Here is a 21,445-nt window from a genome sequence, read left to right as displayed (position 1 = left end):
AGTGACATTTTTTTGCAACAGATATGTTATTTATTCTGAATTATTTTGATGAGTCAACTGTATCTTTTGAGTAAAGATTGCCTATTTTGAATACTTGAACTTTTGTGGAAGTGCAATTTTAGCAAAATTTTGGATGCGATCACCTGTCGTGATCGGCTGTGTTTACTTATGAACTTCCATTGCTTAACACGGTGTCGTCTTGTAATTTCGAGACGAACAATTGAGGTAGATTATAGAAAATTGGAGTTAACTACCAGCGCCAGTCACTACAGTCACCAATGTGCCACTCTGTCGGTTGTGCTATGGTACGGTCCTTTGACGTGTGTATGACCGTCCCACACGCCATGTACGTAATTGTATTATGAACATCATGTACCCGTTCGAACAATATTTCCATCGTAATAATAAACTGTCTTGTTCAGATGGTGTATTCAAAATCCCGGATTTTGACAAAACGTGAAGTCTTGATTTTTGCAGGGTATGTTAGTTTACTAAAGTACATTACAATCAGGTAAAAAACAGAATTCTTAAAAAATATTGAGGGTGTCCTCCTCAGCAAATGTTACATGGCTTGAAGACTTTTACTTCTAGTATAATAAACAAGATTAAGTTTATCATAATCCTACAATCTTGAATAAATTAAATTTTGCAAAGTATTTATTGGCTTTTTGCAGTGGCGTAACCAGTGGGGTGGCCGGGGGGGCAAGCTGCCCCCGACACAAAAAAAACTGGGAAGAAGAGCAAAAATTGGGAAGGGAAAAGGGGGAAGGAGAGAAAAGAGGGAAGAAAAAAGGGAAGGAGAAGAAAAAAGGGGGAAAAAGAGGAAGAAGAAGAAAGAAGAAGAAAAGAAAAAGAGGGGAAAAGGGGAAGGAGAAGAGAAAAAGGGAAGGAGAAGAGAAAGGGAAAGAAAGAGGAATTTGAAATTTGTACTCTGAAACACTGCCAAAATGCCAAAAACCAGGAGCTTCTGGGGCTCCGCCCCCTTGACCCCCGCCGGGCTTTGCCCCTGGACCCCACCAGGGCCCTAAGGCGGCCCCTGGACCCCACCCGTTTAACGCTTCGCGGCAAGCCGCTCTCGACTTTTGGTCAAGAATTGGGAAATTTTTCAATCTTGCCCCCCCGGAAGGTCAGGTCTGGTTACGCCCCTGGCTTTTTGTGAAGTTGGGTGCTGATATTTTGAATTTTTGAATCACCCTATATAATTGCATGCGTCATTGGATTTATTGCCAGCGCACTTCATGGTCATGGGCATATTAAATTTTATAACATTTAATTTTTATTGTTTTAACATATGTTTCCTCAATCCATTTTCATCCATTTTTTGCATTTATTAATTTGTGATCCTGTTTTGCCAAATGACACAAAGCTAACTCCTAATTCTTAGTTTGTTCTAACTGGCAAATTTTATTATTCTCGAAATTTGAGTTAAAATAGGCCACAAACATGTAATTTTGCATATGTTTTCTAACAATTGTAGTCACAAAATTGTAAGACTTGGCTCAAGTCTAAGCAAGAGTTAGCTCATAATTTTGATATTTTATGTTATTTTTGATCATTAGTTTTAAAAAAGATTGGAAAATGTATTTTCCAAAAATTAGAATGAATAACTTGAAATTATAGTCTTTGTACAAGTCTTTGGGATTATTTGTCACAGCATACAAAAAAAATGCACGTTAATGACCCTTATTTCCCTAAATTTGCCAAATACTAAAATATAACTTTCATCAGGCCGCGACAAATTTTATTTTTTAGCTTGCCCAATCGGGCAGGCAATAGTTGAAAATTAGTTGCCCGAAATTGCCCAAAAATTACCCATATTCCCAGCAACAATTGTCAGCAAAGTCACATCATGCAGTGCATGTAACTAACTCGTAGTCAGAAGTACGTCGAATTTGGCAGTTTCATTCTTGTGGAAAGCCGATGCTTTCTCGGTTAAGTTGATACATAAATGAGTATTCATGAAACCACTATAAAAATAAACATTTCATATGCATTCAATACTGTTTGTTTCTTGTGGAAAAAATGTGCATTTTATGTGAAATTTTTTCAGTAAAGTCACGGTGATTTACGTATTTTGCCAACCACTAACACGTCTCAATCTTTATGTACATGCAAATACATGGCCAGCTGACATCATTGACGTCATAAAAACTCATTATATATGCACGAAACAGTTTCTATAATTGGCTAAACTATAGTTTACTATCAATATGTCACGAACGTCATTTCATTAGCATATATGTCTGGTATGGATATGGGTGCTACATGTAGAATCGGAAAAAATTGAGGGATGTTTCAAAAAGTTTCTTCTTGGTTTTGACTGTTTTTTACTTCTGTGAACACGCCAGATTTGACAGAAATACTCCGCTTTGCATCATCAAGCTTTAATTGGTACAAATTTAGTCTTGCCCGATCGGGCACAGCTCTTCAGAGTTTTAGTTGCCCGACAAAAAATTTGATTGCCCCGGGCTATCGGACAGGCGATTTGTCGCGGCCTGACTTTCATTGCAAGTTAGAACTAACTAAAGGATTATTGCAACAGTTTATTAGCAGGTATCAACAACAATTTCCTCAAAAGACTCCAGAACATTCAACGCACTGCAGCTAGGTTGATCACCAGAAAGCGAAAATACGACCCCATCTCTGACGATCTCATCAACTTGCATTGGTTGCCTGTTAAGCAAAGAATTGACTTTAAGATCATGGTTCTAACATACAAATCTCTCCACCAACAGGCTCCTGAATATCTATCAAGCATGCTCCAGATACAGACTGACCGCGAGGCCGTTCACGTTCCTCCTCTGCACCACTATTATTCAAACCCAGAACTCACCACGAACATTTGCAGACCGTGCTTTTACATGCTACGCACCTCGTCAATGGAACCGGCTACGAAACATATCAGAAATGCAAACTCTCTTCTCATTTTCAAAAGACTCTTGAAATGCCATTTGTTTAATGTTGCCTATGGACTGTAATTTTATTTGGTTTAAGTGTTTATCAGCGCCTTAGTACAATTGTTTGGTTTTAGGCGCTATATAAATTTCAGTTGTATTGTATTGTATTAGGATTTACCTATGTTTCATTTGGCAAAACAGGGTTTTGATGAAGAAAGTTGAACAATTGCTCAAAGATTATTTTACTCAGCTGAGAGCTTTGGGAATGTATCGCTATTCCTTGTTCACTTAGTTGATGGGATTCGTGAAAGATGAAACTTGTTACTGGTGAGAAACTGTCTGGCACTTAGCAGAGAGGAAGGAACAGTCACAAGACTTCTAGAAGATCTCCAATGGGGTGATCTAAGAGTACAGAGAAAAATCAAGAGATTGACCATGCTCTACAAAATACACAACAACCTTGTAGCCATCTCTCCAACATCTCATCTCAAGTTGAATACTAGAAATACTAGGGGCCATCAACAGAAATTTGTTGAGCACAGGGCCAACAAAGATGTGTTCAAGAACTCCTTCTTCCCTAAGACAATAGCTGAATGGAACAAAATGCCAGCTTATGTAATTAACTCTAAGACAGTGGAAGCCTTCAAAGTCAACGCAACAAAGCATTTCTCAAGTCACTAAATCTTCACGCGAGTCACCAGGTCATTTCAGTTGGTGTGATATGCACATGCATTGTGCACCTTAATTACCGACTTAACCAAAAGAAGAAGAAGAGGTTTGGAAGCTCCAGAAAGTCTATGGCAACCATGGTCCCTGTTCAAGTCACTTCTGTTAGTCCTGATGTGAATAGACTCCTTTAAAACACCCCTCCAGAACCAGTCCGTTTTTTTTAATTAAAATTTTAAAGATTTTGGTGAAATTTTAGGGTAATTTAAGCCTCCAGAAAAAAAAATCTAGACTGTCCAACCCTACTTGAAAGGTCTGTCCACCTGTGGGCATCACACTCATCACGCTCTGCGTTGCTTTTGTTTCTAATTATTATTATTTATCTTTATTATCATAAATAGTATTGTTATTATATTATACCTATATTATGACTTATGTCGTGCAATAAAATAAACTATGAACTAGAACAGGGTTTTGTTTTTTTAGTTACCTTATGACATTTTAACTTTTTGAGATCTTGACAGGCTAATTTTCCTCAGAACACACTTTTCAATGATCAATGTAACATGTTCATATTGCTGGTTTGCAAAGTAGTAAAAAAAAATTGGGAAATTTGTTGGGAAATTCTTTGTTTCTAATGTTTTTTGAGAGGTTCACTAGACCATATCTCTAAACTAACTCTGCCACATTAGGGAACAAACCAAAAGATCGATGGCGTCCTTTAAACTAAACTAGTTTCGTTTAGGGGAGTGGGTAAAAATACTGATTACGTTTGTACAAAAACATCTGAAGTATGTGTCATTATTATTATTATGTCAAAATTTTCATCATTCCATTATTATGTTCCTGGCAGGGAGGGAGGGGGTCGGCTGAGAAACGAAACTAGTTACGTTTATATAGGATGTCATCGATCTTTTCGCTTGTTCCCTAATGAATGTGGATGCATGGTTACATACTGTGTCAGTGTTGATATCCTCAATAGCAATTATAGTGTAAGAACTTTGTGGCGGTAGCTGCAATTTTATTGCCTGGACTAGGTACCGGTACTTCTAAATACGAGTATATAATATGCTATCTTCTATAGACAAGCAGCTGGCAGATGCATTCATTTTTATGTTAGCTTCTAAATAAATTAGAAAACAAATTCAAATATTTTTACACTACCGGATATAAATGTATATAAAACATGGATGAAACTTCTATTTTAAAAAATGTCCTTTTGTCCTTTGTAATGGTGTTTCTCATTAATTAATCCCAGTAGCGTAGCCAGTGGGGTGGCAAGGGGGCAGGGTGCCCCCTGACAAAAATGAAAGAGAAAAGTGCCCCTCTGACAAAAAATGAAAGAGAATATCAGGAGGGCAAAGCAAAAGAAAAGGGACAAGAAGCCTGTTTTCCACCAAAATTCATCCCGACCATGGGCTAAAATACGGTAGTGTAAAATACGCTCGCACGCCGCACATTGTCTCCAATGGGCCCTTTTACCCAGATCATGGAGCAAAATAGTGTAAAAACACAATTTTTGTGCGCTGCGCACGCACGCACATTGTCCCAATAAAGTCTTTTTACTCAAAGACTTGCTCATTCTCTCTTTAAAAACCGGTATATGCATAATAATATGAAATTGTTTGCCCCGAAAATTGTATTTTGCCCCCTCTGACCAAGAAAACTGGCTACGCCCTTGATCCCTGTTGATAGTGTACTGTGTGGTGAGCTATCTTCAGTAGACAGCAGTAGCTGACAGCTGTAGTGCGTGAATCACACCAAGATTTAGCAGCCTATGAGAATAAAATTCAAAAATATATGTAAAAAAATAAATAAATAAATAAAAGCAGGCACAAAGTGAGTTTATTTTGGTCTGGCAGAAGCGTGTGTGATTTATTTATTACAAATTAAAATATTTTATTTCTTTTTTAGATGTAGGCCTACATGTAAAGTAAAATGTCAAAGTTTATGTTTATGAAATAGTACCAGGTGTCCCAAGAAAAGTTTACATGCAGATTTTAGGAAACAATCCAAGTTAAGGGTAGACAAGGTACTGTTGGTCGAAGCAGCCCAAAAATATCGATTTTCATTATGTAAATCAATATATTATTGAAAAATAACTCTTTGATGTTTAGCAAAAGTTCATTCTACAAACCATATACTTTCAAACCTTGCTTGATTTATTGTTGTTAATGAGTTATGTACGTTTATGTAAGTGTTGCAGGTGTTTCAGCCCTCCTACAACATAACTCAAGAACCACTGGACCTACAAAAGTATATCTGTGATATTTGAATTCTTCTACACACTCGTTATGAAATGAGCAATGCGATTTTTGCCAAAGCTGAGTACCATTCGCAAGATGCTGTGAACTACCAAATCGCAACACTATAAAATAGTGTCAAACTTTAAATGCTAACAAATATAAAATTCCCTTTTCAAGACTTCTACCCTCTACTACATGTAGTACACCTGTGAATGTCAAGTTCACAACTGCATACCTAGCTCATGTTCCCCGCATTCCTGACCAAGCTGTTTGCATCACAGTAATGCAACACAACATAAATCTTGTTCAGATTTTTTTTCAAGAGTACTGAAAGAAATTGACAATATTCTTACAGTATAACTCAGCAAACCCAAACAAAGCCTATGCAAAGGAGATGACAGTGCTTCATGGAAAGGCGATTATACATAATCCGTGCAAATAAATAGGATTTATAAAGTGATTTTACATCAAAACACAGTGGGTGTAGTGTTGTATTTGGGAGTGTTTCAATATTTAAACAAAGTTTTAGTTTCACAAATGAACTGTTTTCAGTGGTAACGGCATTGAATAGGTGTTTTTTGAAAGTTAGAAACTCCTCTTGAACTCTTAAAGAACTGTTTTCCTTTACTTTATGTTGTCTGTGCCAGGCTGTACCTTACTTTTTATTTCAAATTCAAATGAAATCATAAAAATCAAAATATTAACATTTAAAGATAACAAATGCAAATAAGATGTGGGTCGGCGATGTGGGTTGTATTGCAAAGTTCACCTTGCAAGAACAGACCTTTCTTAAATTAAAAGACCTTTTGAACAGACCTTTCTTAAGCAAAGCAAAGCTTAACTCTAACTTCCCAGAGGCTTTTTGGCGGAGGGGAATGAAAGAAGATGAAGGAAGAAGATGAAGAGGATTTTCATTTTCTTTTGAACCCGCAACCTCTCTGGTGCTAGACACACTTACGGCCATTCCTTACCCCGGGGATTACCTTGGCTGGCCAAGCTTTCCATGCCCATGTGCTTGATGATGCTATCGCATCACGCTGTAGCTTTTTGTGGCTTTTTGGGTATTAGGGTTTGGGAACGCCCTGACGAGGGGAAAAAAGTGGTTGTAGAAAACTTTGCAGAGGCATTTTGGTGAAGGGGGAGGAAAGAAGGAAGGAAGGAAGGAGATGAAGAGAATTGGCATTTTCTCAGGTGCGGTTTTGAACCCGCAACCCCTCCTGTGCTAGACACATGGACAGCCATTCCTTGTCACTGGGGATTTCCTTGGAATGGCTAAGCTTTCCGTACCCATTACAGGGGCGGATCCAGGAATTTTCAATAAGGGGGGGGCGCCGAGCCACCGCCGCTGTGCAAAAGTATGCAGAGTCAAGCGCCGCTATGCAAAAATTAGAGGGGGCGAGTGCCGGGTGCGCACCCTCTAAATCCGCCCCTGCATTATGTGCTTTCGCATGATGCAATCACATCACATGGAATACTTGCGCTCCCAATGGATTCCAGAGGGGGCCACTCAGAATAAATGTGTGGTCATCCTCAAGCAGAAATCCGCGGGAAAGGGTACTTTTTTCATGCATCGTCGTGGACCGCGTTTAGGGTAGCAATTCCATGCTATTTTGGAAAAAAGGTATAGTCTACATTTTAGCACAGGTCAGCGTTTAGGGTATGAATTTGACAGCCATGAGGTCAGCTATTATTTTGACAGTGCGGTCACATCTCTGTGTTATGGAAATTAGGCAGTAAAGTGAAGTTGTTAAAACTACTGGCAAAGGGCTATTCTATTTGTAATACACCCCCTGTGAAGGAATTACCGTCATCATCACATGCCGTCTTTGAGACAGAGGTTGGCCACCATAGTTTGCCATCTCTCTCCCTGTTCTCTGTTATTCTGTTCAGTTCTGCATAGCTGTATGATGCTGCTGCACTCATTTGTGTGATATCATCACTCCACTTTCCACGGACGTAGCAAGGGGCGCTTGTTAGACCAGGTCATAGATTTTAAATACCAAAATCTATGGTTAGACCTGGTCTAACTTGTTATGCACAAAACAAGTTAGACCAGGTCTAACTTTAGACCTGGAGGTTAAATTTAGGAAGCGATCCCTCTACATGTTTAATCTTTTCTTTTTTACTTTACTCCTTGCAAAGTCCACAAATTTAATCTGCAGCCATCTAACATAATATTATTAAGCTGCATGTATTTGCAATTTTAAAACAAGATCTACAAAAATATGGAATAAGGTATGTAAATATTAAACAAAAGGTTCTTTCGTCATCCCCAATACTAGGACTAATCTCCATAGTTAGACAGGGTCTAAAGTTAGACCTGGTTTTGCTTTGTGCACATCTGATCCACTTTCCCATTTTCATTTATCATGCTCCCAAGGTACTGATAGTCATGAACTTGTTCTTGGTCTGTCATTTGCAGTTATTACAAATCCCTCAGGTGTGGGCTTACTAATACACATGATCTTGGGTCTGGGAATATATATGACCTTAATCTCCCACAAAGTGGGTGTAGATTTCCAATTTAGTCACCCATTCAGGAAACCCCATTTCAAATTCACACCCCCTGTGTGTAAGATTAAGGTCATGTCTTCCAGAGGGGGTGTATGGATTTCAACAGGAATAGCCTAATATCACTGATGTGGATGGATAGCTGGCAAGCCAAAATCAATGATCTCATGTCTGAAGGCAAAATTCAATAACCTTCATTCAAAAACCATAGCTCAAAAGTTGACTCTAAGCTATGGAGTATGAGTTTTTGTACCCAACATACTCAAAGGTCATTCTATGCATGTAGAAGTCTGTTGGGGTTAAAGAACTGTGTACTGACGAATGAGTTTGTGTGAGATATAATAACCTCATCCCTAATGGCATAGCTCAATGACCTCTATTAACAAACATAGCTCAAAATTTGACCTCAAAGTTGCGGAGTATGAGTTTTTGTACCCAACACACTCAAAGGTCATTTTATGCGTGCAGAAGCCTATTGGGGTTAACAAACTGTGTACTGACAGATGAGCATATTTGAGAGGCTAGTGTAATGTCGTCTGCTTTAAAAAAATTTCATTTGGAAATGCCAGAAAAAGGCATGAGATTAATCAATAGTACAAAGTATTGCTTCCTGTAGCCTTTGTTGATGTGTGGGTGAATAAAATGACAATTTAGTTTCCTGTTGTTTGGAGACTGAAGTGACATGCAACCCATGCAGTGACAAAAATGTAGCTATAAATTATGCAATTTGAAAAACCTTAGTTGTAAATTATGCAATTTGTTTTATAATTTAGTTGAAAATGCTATGCTATTGTTTGCCACCTCACAGCTGAATATCTTTTTTCTTTTTTCTTTTCTTTTCTTTTTTTTTTGGTGATGACTAAAAAAAAACCTTCAAAAGCTGGAAAGAAATGAATTGCGCTAAAATACAAATATTAAAATCCTTACACCCGGAAGACATTGCTTTTTTTTTTTTTTTTTTTTTGGTTATGATTAAAAAAAAAACTTCAAAAGCTGGAAAGAAATGAATTGCGCTAAAATACAAATATTAAAAGCTCTTTGTGCTGTCTTCAGAAGCAAACCTTTTAAAGGGCTATTTCATTATAAATGACACGTTCACAAAAATGGCTTTTATCATATCTGGTTGATATAATTAGGGTGATAATGCAGTGTTATTAACTTAATTCTAAGTATGCCACAAACTACAAGCTACATGAGCATTTTTACAGAATTCTGTCTATTTTTTTTATAAAAAAATTGCCAAAAGGTACATTTTTTAACCCAATTTTGGAGTCCCATTTCATTTTGCCCATGTATTCTGAATTAATTCTTTGAAAAATTAGGTACATTCTATGGCAATGTGCTTGTTGCAATGAAAATATGATATGTGTGGAACATCATGCAAGTTGAATGGTGAAAATTGGTGCAAAAATGTTAAAATTCTGTAGATTCTTGCAAAATTGGCATTTTATGTTAAATAAAAAAATGAGTGTCCTCTCCAATTCATGCCTCCATTTTTGTTAACATTAAAGAGGAAATATAAACCCTTACCCTACCTGTATAATCTGTGTTATATTACCAATTGATGGGACAGGGCACTGATTGAGGAATTCATTTATTTTACATACAGTAGACCACTTGTTCTTGATACCACAGTTCCGCGTTAAAAATTTGTCCTCTCCAGAACTGAAGTTAATTACTAATTGTTGAAATAAGAAGGATTATATCATAGAATGTGAAATTTGTAGAGGAAGAGTGGTCTTCCTTCTACCAAGGTGGCACATGATTTGGTATTTGTTGCATTTTTGCAAGCCTGGATCCACGATTCTGTTTGCAATTTAACAAATGTCCTCTCCAGCACAATTATGTCATTTCCATGAATTGGTAAACAAACTAAAAAATAAAAATTTCAAAGAGCCAAACCCACAAGAAATTTTTGCATTTTATTGCAAATTATGCTTACAAACCACTTTAGTGTTCAAATTATTGTCCAGTTGTTGAGAACACATATGATATTATTCTGCATTGAACTTCGGTTAGCTAAAAATTGCAATATTCCTAATTTAACCAGAATATTAACCCTGTTTGTAGTGGATTTTAAATGCTGGGGATCTTTTATGCAATAATATTGATGCAATAATATTGATGCAGCTATTTCTAAAAGTTAAAGTATGCTTTATTATGTGTTAAAAAATGTGTCCTATCCAGAACAAATGACACAGGAGGGGTCTTTTATTTTAGGTTTTCCATGACTAGTACAACAGATTGACGCAGAATACTCACTTATGCATCAGTGTAGCTATTGGGCAGGAGAAAATGACTATTTCATGAATTTTTCATGTGAAGATAAAGTTTATCCTTAAAATATGTAGTAATTTTGCACCATTTATCTGGATTAGTATCAATTTACTAATTGTTTTATATTGAAACTGGCATATTTAAGACACTGAAGTGTAAAGGAACATACAACAATTATTACAGACTAAATATGAATAAGTATGAACCCAATGTTGGTTACATATACTCTTTCAAAGTTGTGTATTAAATTGTTTAAAAAATGTCCCTCCAGACGGCAGCTATGTTTTACACAGCAAAAATTCAATTTAATTTTTTAATGGTTCCTGAGGGTTTGACGCTCTAATATTTTGAGAATTATTGACACACCATCTGAACTTTGAAATGATAATGAATTTGCATGAAATAAATGAGTTTGAATTTTGACCCCTTTTGGGACTCAATGTTGTCATTTATAATGAAATAGCCCAAAAATTGCGGGTGGGAGGAGGCTTATCAGTGGCTGCGGAACTTCCACCCGATAATAGTGGTGTGTTTGTGGGGGAGGGACCAAGTACCCACAGGGACCCAATTATTTTAGCCTCAGATGAATACCCCAATATTTAAAATCTTCTGGTGCCTGTGCTTATATGATATCACTAGGATCCAAAACATGCTCATCTATCAGGGGAACAGTTCTTTAACCCCAATACATTTGTACACTCATTGAATGACCTTTGAAGATTTGGGTACAATAACTCATACTCTGCAAGTTGAGGTCAAATTTTGCACTATGATTATGTAATTGAGGTTATTGGACTATGCCATTGGGATGAGGCTCTTGTGGTCCATATAAGTGTAGGTGCATAGATTTGTATTGATGTAATGAGCCTGCATTTATATTGTGATTTGCTGTAATATTTATTTTGTAATAATCACCATTAAATCTCTTCTTTTTTTTTCTTCTGCAGACTGCCAACAATACAGTGAGGCATTGCAATATCATTGCGAAATATAACGATGATGGAAATTTAAGTAAGTAGTAGCATTAGCTTGTATTATGCTAAGGAAACAATTAAATGTTTTTCCTAGATTGAGGCCCGGGGGATTGAGGCCTCCTTAACTCTAACAGAACTAAGTCTCACTAAAAAGCTCACTATTAAAACCACTGTATGTGTATGTGCATGCATTCCACGTAACTTGATGATGCAATCAACCTAAGTCACAGGGAATCGCTGCCTGTGGCTACTACAGGTCGGTGATCTTCTGCATGGCATGTGAAGGGGCCGAGGTTCCCGGGGGTACCAAGTGACTTCTTTCTTCACCTTCTCTCCTTTTTCCTTTCTTCTTTCCCTTCCGATAGCAAAAAAACCATGGGTTGAGTTAAATTAATTAACTGATTTCATAAATAATAAGGATCGAACAAGCATCGATGTTCGATTGAAAGATCGAACTAATTTGTTTCCCTTGCCTTAAGCATCAGTAATTATCTCCTGTACTCCTGTCTGTGTGTATTGTATACATTGACTGCCTACATCATAGTACCCAGTTTTAACCACCGTTTATCAGTGGAAGCTGGTAGTCCAATGGATAGGGCATCCGTCTAGTGATCGGAAGGTTGTGGGTTCGAATTCCATGCTGGCACATTCCCTATTTTTTTTTTCAAGTTGGGTTGTGTGCCGGTTGGGATTTGTGTTCATTTGTTGTAGTGATTAATCGTAACACTTTATGTTTAGTAACTGTTTTTTTCTTTCTAAGCAGCATTTAGAAAGTTTAAATACCATAGTTGACTGACCAGGGCTCAAATTTCTGGGAGGCCACCGTGGCCATTGCCTGCCCTTTTCAGTTTTGGCTTTGGTTCCCCAAATCTTCCTCAACTAAGGTATTCTAATTCACTTGTTGGCCTTGGTGCCCTTTTTTGTCTTTGCCCAGTGGCCTTGAAAATGGGTGCTCCCAAAAATTAATTTACGAGGCTTGGGACTGATCAATGTTTTTTGTGTATGTATGTTTGAATGATTGCGTAATCTGGTCTAATCCGCTTCATGCTAAGGCTGGCGTCGACATGCCAATTTTTTTTACAAAGTTGGATAAAGTTGTACATTTTGATTACCTTTGCTTCTATTGAACAGTCAGGGACACATTGAATTAGTATGGATTGCTAGCTGTTCAATACAAGCAAAAGTAATTAAGGCCAGTGTAATGGGAGAGAACATGGACCTTTTCGAGCATCATTATTTCTGAATTGTATGTCAAAAGTACATAAAACTATACATTTTTGGAAAGGAAATGAGTCAAGGAATCCCATGGTGACGTCAGATTTGTTAAAAAATCTCGAGTTTTTGAAAAAATCACAAAAATTCACCTTTTTACCCCATTTTTTTTGTGACAACTTAGAAAAAAATCCGTTCGGAGAAAAAAAGAATCAGTTAGCTTTTCATGAGGAAGAGACATGAACTTAGGGAAGGTTTTTTTAATTTTTTTGAAATTCGTCTCTTTTCGAAATATTGAAAAAACATGTGAAAAAAGCAATTTTGTCACTCTATTAAGCTAAAATTGCACATAATGGTGTATATTTTTGTTTAAAACAAATATTTAGAAAAATGAGAAAACCTTCCCTGTACTCTAAACGATAGTGCAAAAAGTTTACCTTTTGTTTGCATATTTTTATGCTCCAAATTTTTGGAAGGTCATTTTGGGGTCATCTGAGGTCATCCAGGGGTCATCTGAAGTCAAATATAAGTATAAACTGTCGTATGGGCATGAAACTTGGTGGGTACAGTTAACATTTAGAGCCAAATTTTTGGAAGGTCATTTTGGGGTCACCAGGGGTCATCTGAGGTGAAATTAGTATAATTACTATATGCGCATGAAACTTGGTGGGTACAGCCAACATATAGAGCCAAATTTTTGGGCGGTCATTTTGGGGTCACCCAGGAGTCATTGAAAGGTTGTTTTGGGGTCATCCAGGTGTCATCTAAGGTCAAATTCAGTCTCCTCTTTTAGGCTTGAAGCTTTGTATCAACTTGTGAATTCCAGATCACTCCCTTTGGTGGAGGCATCACGGTCGACGCTGTGCGTCGAAAACCGCGACATCCGAGAACCGCGGTCCATCTAGTTCGAGTTATCTTGTCACAAAAATCGTGCAATATTGTCAAAAGTGAACTTTGAGAAATCGACGTTTTAGTAAAAAAATGTCAATTATGCACAAAACGTCCTTATATTTTAAAACGGTACGACTTTCACGCTTGTAAAAGCTGTATCTGGTGCATGGTCTAAATATGCATCTTTTTGCACCAATAAATCTATAATGTCTGCTTTCAGTGCGCCAAAATTCAAAATAATTAAAAAATCCAAGTGGCATTTTGACTGCAAATTGTTGTTTTGTTTACACCACATTTGCTGGTGTGAACAACATACCGAATGCGACTTGACTGCGTTGGACAATGGACATACGTGCAGAGTTGCGCCGCGTCACATGGATCGCGCGCGTAATCGCATCCGCGCATTTCTGACTCATTATTTCCGCCAATTTACTAAGCTGTCTTGAGCCATGTGACTATTTAGAGTTGAAAAGAGTGAAACAAATCAAGTAAAAATACGAGTAAATATTAGCAAGTTGTATTTTATCAGTTTCAATTGAAAGAATACATGTTAGTGTTGATAAATATCAAGAAATCTCAAATTCGGGCGTGAACGAATGTGTCTTCCATTACTCTGGCCTTAAAATGTACAACTTGATCCAACTTTGTAAAAAAAAAATTGGCATTTTTATTTTTTGAGTAGCAGTATTTCTCTGGTTTCCAACCTTGAATAACAAGTCATTTTGGGCCTATAACTTGCTTCTCTGGCCAAAAGTTTTTTTGGAAAATTAAAAAAAAATTTTTTTTTAAGAATTCTTTTTATGTCGACACACTGTCGACGTCTGTATATGAATTATATCGACATGTCGACATTAAAAAAAAAGGTGCCGATGCCAGCCCTACTTCATGCTACAGGATTTTGTAGTATTTAGTGTAGCTAGATATTATGATACATTAGAACATATTAGAAACACTTTGACCAAGTTTTAAGGCAAAAAATGCAACTGAATAAAAGTACCCTGAACATTTTCTGCATGGATTTTTAGCAAAATATTGACAAAAATTACATGATATTAATGAGCCTTTACAGTCACTTTAGCTCATTTAACTACATTGATTATTGATAAAAACAATAAAATACAAAGAAAATATAAAATGGATGTAATTCAGCATTTTTTCTCTTTTTTATCATAATGACCTTGTTTCAGGTCTGTTATAATACCAAAATTGGCCTAGAAAAGGGGGTCATTGAAATTCCAAAAAGCCGAAAATGCTACCCATGTTTGCAGCAGCCCCCCCCCCGGCTTTCAACATATGGGATAGCAATAAGCTTAAAATTGGGGGTAGCTATACTAAAATTGTTTTACACTGCAAACAAATCCCATATAAAATCTTTGTGTATGTGTGGTCTTTGTTTCTACAAGATATTTTGTGTTTTTTATCAGTAATTAGCTGATTTTGTTCCCTGGGAAAGCCCAGTTTCTGTGCATCTAAACTGAGCTCAAAAAGAAACTTATAATTTTTCACACGGTCATATCTTAAAATCCTGTCCATCAAAATGAACCAAACTTACACACATGTTTATTTAATACTCTACTCTTAACACATGTCAGTAACCAAGCAGTTATCCAACTGACACAACAGGAAAATCCACTGACATGGAACAGCTTCCTGGACCACATTCACAACCCAATAATTGGCACCCAGCACAAGAAATCTGTGATAATGATTACAAGATCCTTGCACACATGATAATTCCCAAAGAGTAAGTGGAATAGTGTGGAACAAGACCTGTTTCATGAAAAAAGTGCATGAAAAGCAGAAAGCAGCACCCGTTTATCATCTGTGCAAAGATCTTGTGTGCATTATCACAGATTTGTTGTGCTGGGTGCCAAATGTTGTGCTGTAAAAGTGGTCCAGGAAGCTGTCCCATGTCAGTGCATTTTGCTGTTGTGTCAGTTGGACAACTGCTTGGTTACTGACATGTGTTTTGAGTAGAGTATTGAAGTAATCATGTGTGTAATTTTGGTTCATTTTGATGGACAGCATTTCAAAATATGTCCTTGTGATTCACAAGTTGTAAAAAAATATAAGTTTCTTTTTGAGCTCAGTTTATAACATTGCACTAACTACACTATCAAGATGTAATGTGAATGACCTTTTGGTTTCATCATCCCTGGTTTCATTGATTATGATATCCCTACAGTAGTCTACTCACTGCCTGTTGTATCTTGAAGTACTTTGAGAATAAACGATAGGAATTTTTGTTTTTACTATCCTCTACCGTGTGATAGACGACAGGCAGGTCCAATATTTTGAGTAGTGGATGCGGCGACTACGATAAAAATATTGGACCTGCCTGTTGTCTATCATAGGTAGAGGATAGTAAAAACAAAAATTCCTATCGTTTATTCTCATTCTTAGTCAGTTAAACATTATTTTGATAACTGTAATTTAATTATTTTTTAAAGCAAAAACAAAGTTACCGTCATAAAAACTCCCCTTATTATAAAATGAACAAAACTTGTTTACAACTTCACGTATTCTGTTGCGCGTACTGCTAGCACATTCACGTATCCCGCACTAGTCTACGCATACAACGTGATACATACGCGCACCTCTCCAAGCGTGTTACGCGTTATAAATGCTCATGATGATGTGGGGTCGTCTACGGCCTGATAGACGGCACCCGAAATCATGCGATTGTCCAATCAGATTATGTGTCTACGAACTATAGACCACTCCCCACTGACTACGAATGTGCAGTGCAGTGCAGCTCTTACCACACACCAGAAAGTCAACCCACAATGCAGTAGTGAAATCAATCGGGGTGTTAGCTACTAGCTAGCCACCCGTCCACCTGTCATTTGGACAGGCAGTTTGCTCCTGGGACAGGCAAAATTAATGCTTGTGACTGTGACATATTCGAAATTCTAAGAAATGATGCTTGAATAAGTTCTGTAAACTTCAAACAAGACCAGACTAATCAATCAAGCAGTGGCATTGCCAGGGGGCAAAGGGAGGCAACTGCCCCCTGTGAGAAGTCTTGCCCCCACCCCCCACTCCCCTGTGGGTTGCTGGCTGCCCTTTTATGTAAGATTTTTAGCCCTTTTTTGTACTTTTTGCCACCTTAAAAGTTGCTCCCCTTTCCTTGCCCACCCTCTGAAAAAGTGCTGGCTACACCATTGTAATCAAGTGCTCATAATTTTCACCAAAATTTCCTGTCCAAAATTTGATCCTGAAAACAAACAAAAATTCCTTTAAAAAAGGACTGATGCATGATGTGATGTGATGTGATGTACTGAAAGGAATTTCAGTACCAATTGGCTTCCGGTTCCGGTAGAAAAACCTAGGATCCACATATTGTTCATGGATCACCAACAAAGTCAAGTCAATTACACACACATTGCCAGGGCTATAGCAAGGTTGAAACAAATGGGGGCGGCCATCAAAATGTGGGCCAGCCAAAATACATATTTTTGCCAAAATTGGAATAAATCTATAAAGATAAGCATATAAATGTCCCCAAAACAGGAGTGGCCATGACCTGCCTGGTTGCCCCACTTGCAACTGTTTTCTCACACCTATAACATTTGTATTATATCGCAATTCTTCTTATTCAGAATGCATTTCGATATGTCTGATGTGCTATCATGTCCTACAAAACTGTCCAAATGCTCATACCAGAGTCCTTAACCCATATACCATCAGATTGGATCCCACAAATAATTCCCTGAAATAAGCCGCCCATAAATATAGGCTATTAAAGTAGCATAATGTGCCTACATGCATTTCATGATTCGTAGTAAATGATTGACAGGTAAGCTTTATTTAAGCTTTAAGCTCGAAATCCCCCCTCCTTATTCCGGAGTTTGTACAAAGATATATGAAGAGCTTGTTTCCAAACCATGGGTGTTTTGTCCTGATGATGATAACCACATGTTTCTCATTTACTTGTGTGATACAATCACAATTACTTTGACAAGTTTGACATTAGCAACAATGAGTTGTTCCATCAACAAGCCTTTATTTACCACAACAACTACTACTACTACTACTACAAAGTTCTTAGGGCGCAATTCGCAAAGAAAGCATCGTTGCGCTTACAAAAAAAAAACAAATACATAAGAAAACCAGTTCAGAATAAAACAGTTCAGAATAAATAAGTTTTGAGTCTCTGTTTGAAAAGAGTGACCGATGGCGAAAGTCTGATTTCTGTTGGTAATGAGTTCCAGCGCTTAACACCAGCTACAGGGAAACGACGATCACCGGCGACACTGATGGATCTATCAGCCAGGAGACGCGTGGTGTCATTACTTGATCTGAGAGTCCTTTGAGGAATATAAGGAGTCAGTTTGTTGGAGATGTACTTCGGAGCAAGGTTGTTGAGAGACTTGAAAATATACAGCAATGCTGCGTAACAATATGCAGACTATAGTTCTCATTTGGGAACCAAAGGCCTCGCACAGTATTGTTACTGTGCATCCACTGTTTGCTTTTTACTAATGGTGCATCCAACTGAAATTGCTTTACCTATATCATCACAACCCATTGCAATATTGCACAGGTAAATCAGTTGTTTTGTGGACTTAACATGGTTGGAAACAAACTCTTCAAGGAAATAGGAATTGAAACGGTGACGACCCACATACATAGATTTTGTTTATCTGACTCCAAAGGGATTTGATCGCAGTTTCACCATAGAAAACCATTGAGGAAGAAAATCTCAGTGTTTCCGATCGTGTGGGTTATAGATAAAAACAACTAGAATCGTTGCACGCTGTGGAAGTAAAAACTATATAAGACAGACACTTCTTGATGTCTCTCTCGTGGACAACATGCTGCTTGACACGGTTTTTGATAGATTTTCCATGAAATTTTCCATTACATACATACAGCCTGTCCCAATAATGAAAATTGAAATGGTCTCAAAAGGTTTAGTTTGTTGTTGATATTCATACCATGCTATAGCTAAGATGCGCATCTTTCCAATATTACACCTTGGGCAGGGCAATAAGAACTACAATCTGTTGAAAACAAAGGTAAAATCAATGGCCTCTGGAAAGACCTCGATTCAGAAGTAAATGCTCAAATTTTTCACTGCACCCTCAACACAAGCGATGAATATTCAGGCCCATAACTTCAAACTTGGTATGGTGATAGTATATGGTAGCCTGATGTGCGGTATAGTTTTGTGTCATGTTATTTGCATATTTATATTATTTGTATTTACAAACCTTGGCCACCTGAACTACGAACTGCATAATTCTAGTTTTTTTCTTGCTTTCTTTCTTCCTGTGCAGTGGGATGTGGCTTGGGAGATTATCGGCCTGCCAAGAACATCCAGTACCCCGCCCCACCGGTAAATTTGGACGCTAAGCCATTTACTATCAAGTGCCTTCCGAAGAATTTGACGGACACCTGTTCAAAGTATCACAACCAGTATTTCAATGGACTCAACATCACAGTGGCGTTGTCAGCATACAGTAAGTATCATGTGCCTGTCTGTAGAGTGTTTGGGTGTGTGTGTGTCTGGGTGTTTGTGTGTCTGTTTGTCTGAATATTTGATCACTGCGAAAAAAAGTGATGGTGAAGTGTTGAGGCAGCTATTTCACATAGTATCATCCGGGGCATTCAACTTTAGATAAGTGACGGGTATGTGCCTACGAGTCGTGAAGTAGGGGCCTATCGGGAAGAAAACGTTATTTAAAAGGGGGGGGGCTCATTGGGTACAAACAAAATAAAAAGGGGGGTCATTGGGGATATGATTTCAAAAAAGGGGTCATTGGGTATAAGATTTTAAAAAAGGGGGTCATCGGGTAGAAAAATTTTGAAAAAAGGGGGGTCATCGGGTATGACTTTTTTAAAAAGGGGGTCATCGGGTATAGTCGACTTCAAAAGAGGGGGCCTATTGACAGGCACATACCGTCACTTCCAAAGTTGAGTGCCCCCCTGGAGCATCATTAAACATAGATGTACACCAGCACTTTGAGCAAACGCTCATGATTTGAAGCTGCGCTCAATGAAATACGCACCCACTCGCTGAGAGTAAAATTACAACAAAAATATGGTAATCATTTAATACATGGCAGCTATTAAAGTTGAGTATTTCTTGCATAAACGACAACAAAATGGGGTCATATAGAATTGGTTGGTATTACCATTGACTTTGCATAAAACCATGCATTATAATAAATAAATAATAAATTTTGGATTTATAAAGCGCCTTTCTCCAGATCTTAGAGGACTCAAAGCGCTGTAATTTCGCTGCAATGGTGAATCATCACAATCAGATCGCATCAACTAGGTTGCTGCCGAACGGCGCACACCTATCCGCATTTAGATTGTAACATCCACCAATTATCTGCGCAGCTCCCCAAATTCCATTGGGTGAAGGAAGTTTTTGATAACCAAACAACTAATCACCGATTTTTTTGATACAGGAGGAAACCGGAGATCCCGGAGAAAACCTGCGAGAGCGAGCATGGAATCGGGATAAACCAAGTGCACATGAGTCCTTGGGCGCGCCAGGCTTGAACCCGGGACCTCAGTGGTGCAAAGCGAGGAATTACCGCTGCGCTAACTCACCCTCCCAATTCTTCAACGTCAATGGTTTCTATCTAAATATGCTCATTGCAATCAGATTGTGTTGATCTGACCCGGCCAGCAATCCAGTAATTGAGATTCTGTTGTGTCAATACACTGGTGTTGCCATGGTGGCAGTTTAGCAGCCCAATTGGGCTATTTGGCAATCTGGGGCATTCTTGATTTTTGATTGGATTAGGATGTGCAGAATATACCAAATTTCGTGATGAAAATGAGACCCAAAATTCTACTGATATTTTATTTTTTCTGTTAAAAATGACATAAAATTTGCCTAATTCTTAAAAAAATGAGCATATTTAGATAGAAACCATTGACGTTGAAGAATCTTCACTTTTTTTAGATTTTTGGACAAACCAATTTTTTGAAAATATGTGTCCCAAAGTTACTGTATTTCCTTGAATAGTCGCCCCCAGGGGCATTGCATTTTCCAAAAGGGGGCATTTATTAAAGGTCATTTTTAGAACGATAATTCACGTTAAAATCATTAGGTAAGATTAAAACCTCGCGCTGAAATGACGAACTATGAACTATTTGCCAACTACCGACACCATGTGTGCACCTTAGTAAGCTTACTACACAAGGTAGCATGGAAATATCAGTATTTTTGAAATATCCTGGTTGTGAAAAGTGGTGGGAGTGTTTATTTGAAGGGGGCGACTATTCAAGGAAATACGGTTACGTTATACCAAAGAGTCTGAAATGCACTCCAAATGTGCTGCACAAGCATAACATGCTCAGGCATGGAAAAAGATGAAAATATTAGGGTCTAGGTCTTTGGATGACAGATCTAAAGGAAAAATATGGGGTCTTTGGGTGACAGAGCATGTGCTGGTAATGGGGTCTTTGGGTGACAGAGCATGTGCTGGTAATGGGGTCTTAATAGCCCTACATACGCATCACCCCCCGGATTTCAGCACATCACATCATAGCTCCCATTGGGTGCCCCATTCCTTTATTAAAGAAAAAAGGGTGGACAAATTATGAATGAAAAAGGTTTAAAAAATTGTGAAACCAATAGAACTATACATCAAATTTGAGCTTTAAGTCGCTAGCACCCCGGGCTAGCACCTATAAACCCTTTTTATTTTGTCTTCATTTTATCAAACCATCGAGAAAAACAATTGGATCAACCTTTTGAGCTGTTGATGAAGGAAGCTGCAAAATTGACTTTTGTTGCAGGGCCCGG

The 21,445-nt window shown here is 37.9% G+C and overlaps 1 protein-coding gene across 1 annotated transcript in view; it reads left to right on the top strand.

Moving 5' to 3' along the window:
• LOC140171059 (uncharacterized) overlaps positions 1 to 21,445 on the top strand; it is a 148,903-nt gene that overhangs the window by 53,911 nt on the left and 73,547 nt on the right. Inside the window, exons 3-4 of the mRNA XM_072194235.1 lie at positions 11,545 to 11,608; positions 18,957 to 19,139. Coding sequence (XP_072050336.1) covers positions 11,545 to 11,608; positions 18,957 to 19,139 — 247 coding nt within the window. The remainder of the gene's footprint in view (positions 1 to 11,544; positions 11,609 to 18,956; positions 19,140 to 21,445) is intronic.

The sequence above is a fragment of the Amphiura filiformis genome, chromosome 15 (genome assembly GCF_039555335.1).
Source record: "Amphiura filiformis chromosome 15, Afil_fr2py, whole genome shotgun sequence".
In the NCBI taxonomy this organism is placed as follows: Eukaryota; Metazoa; Echinodermata; class Ophiuroidea; order Amphilepidida; family Amphiuridae; genus Amphiura; species Amphiura filiformis.
Note: the sequence above shows the minus strand (reverse complement) of the source record. Positions and strands in the feature narration are given on the sequence as shown.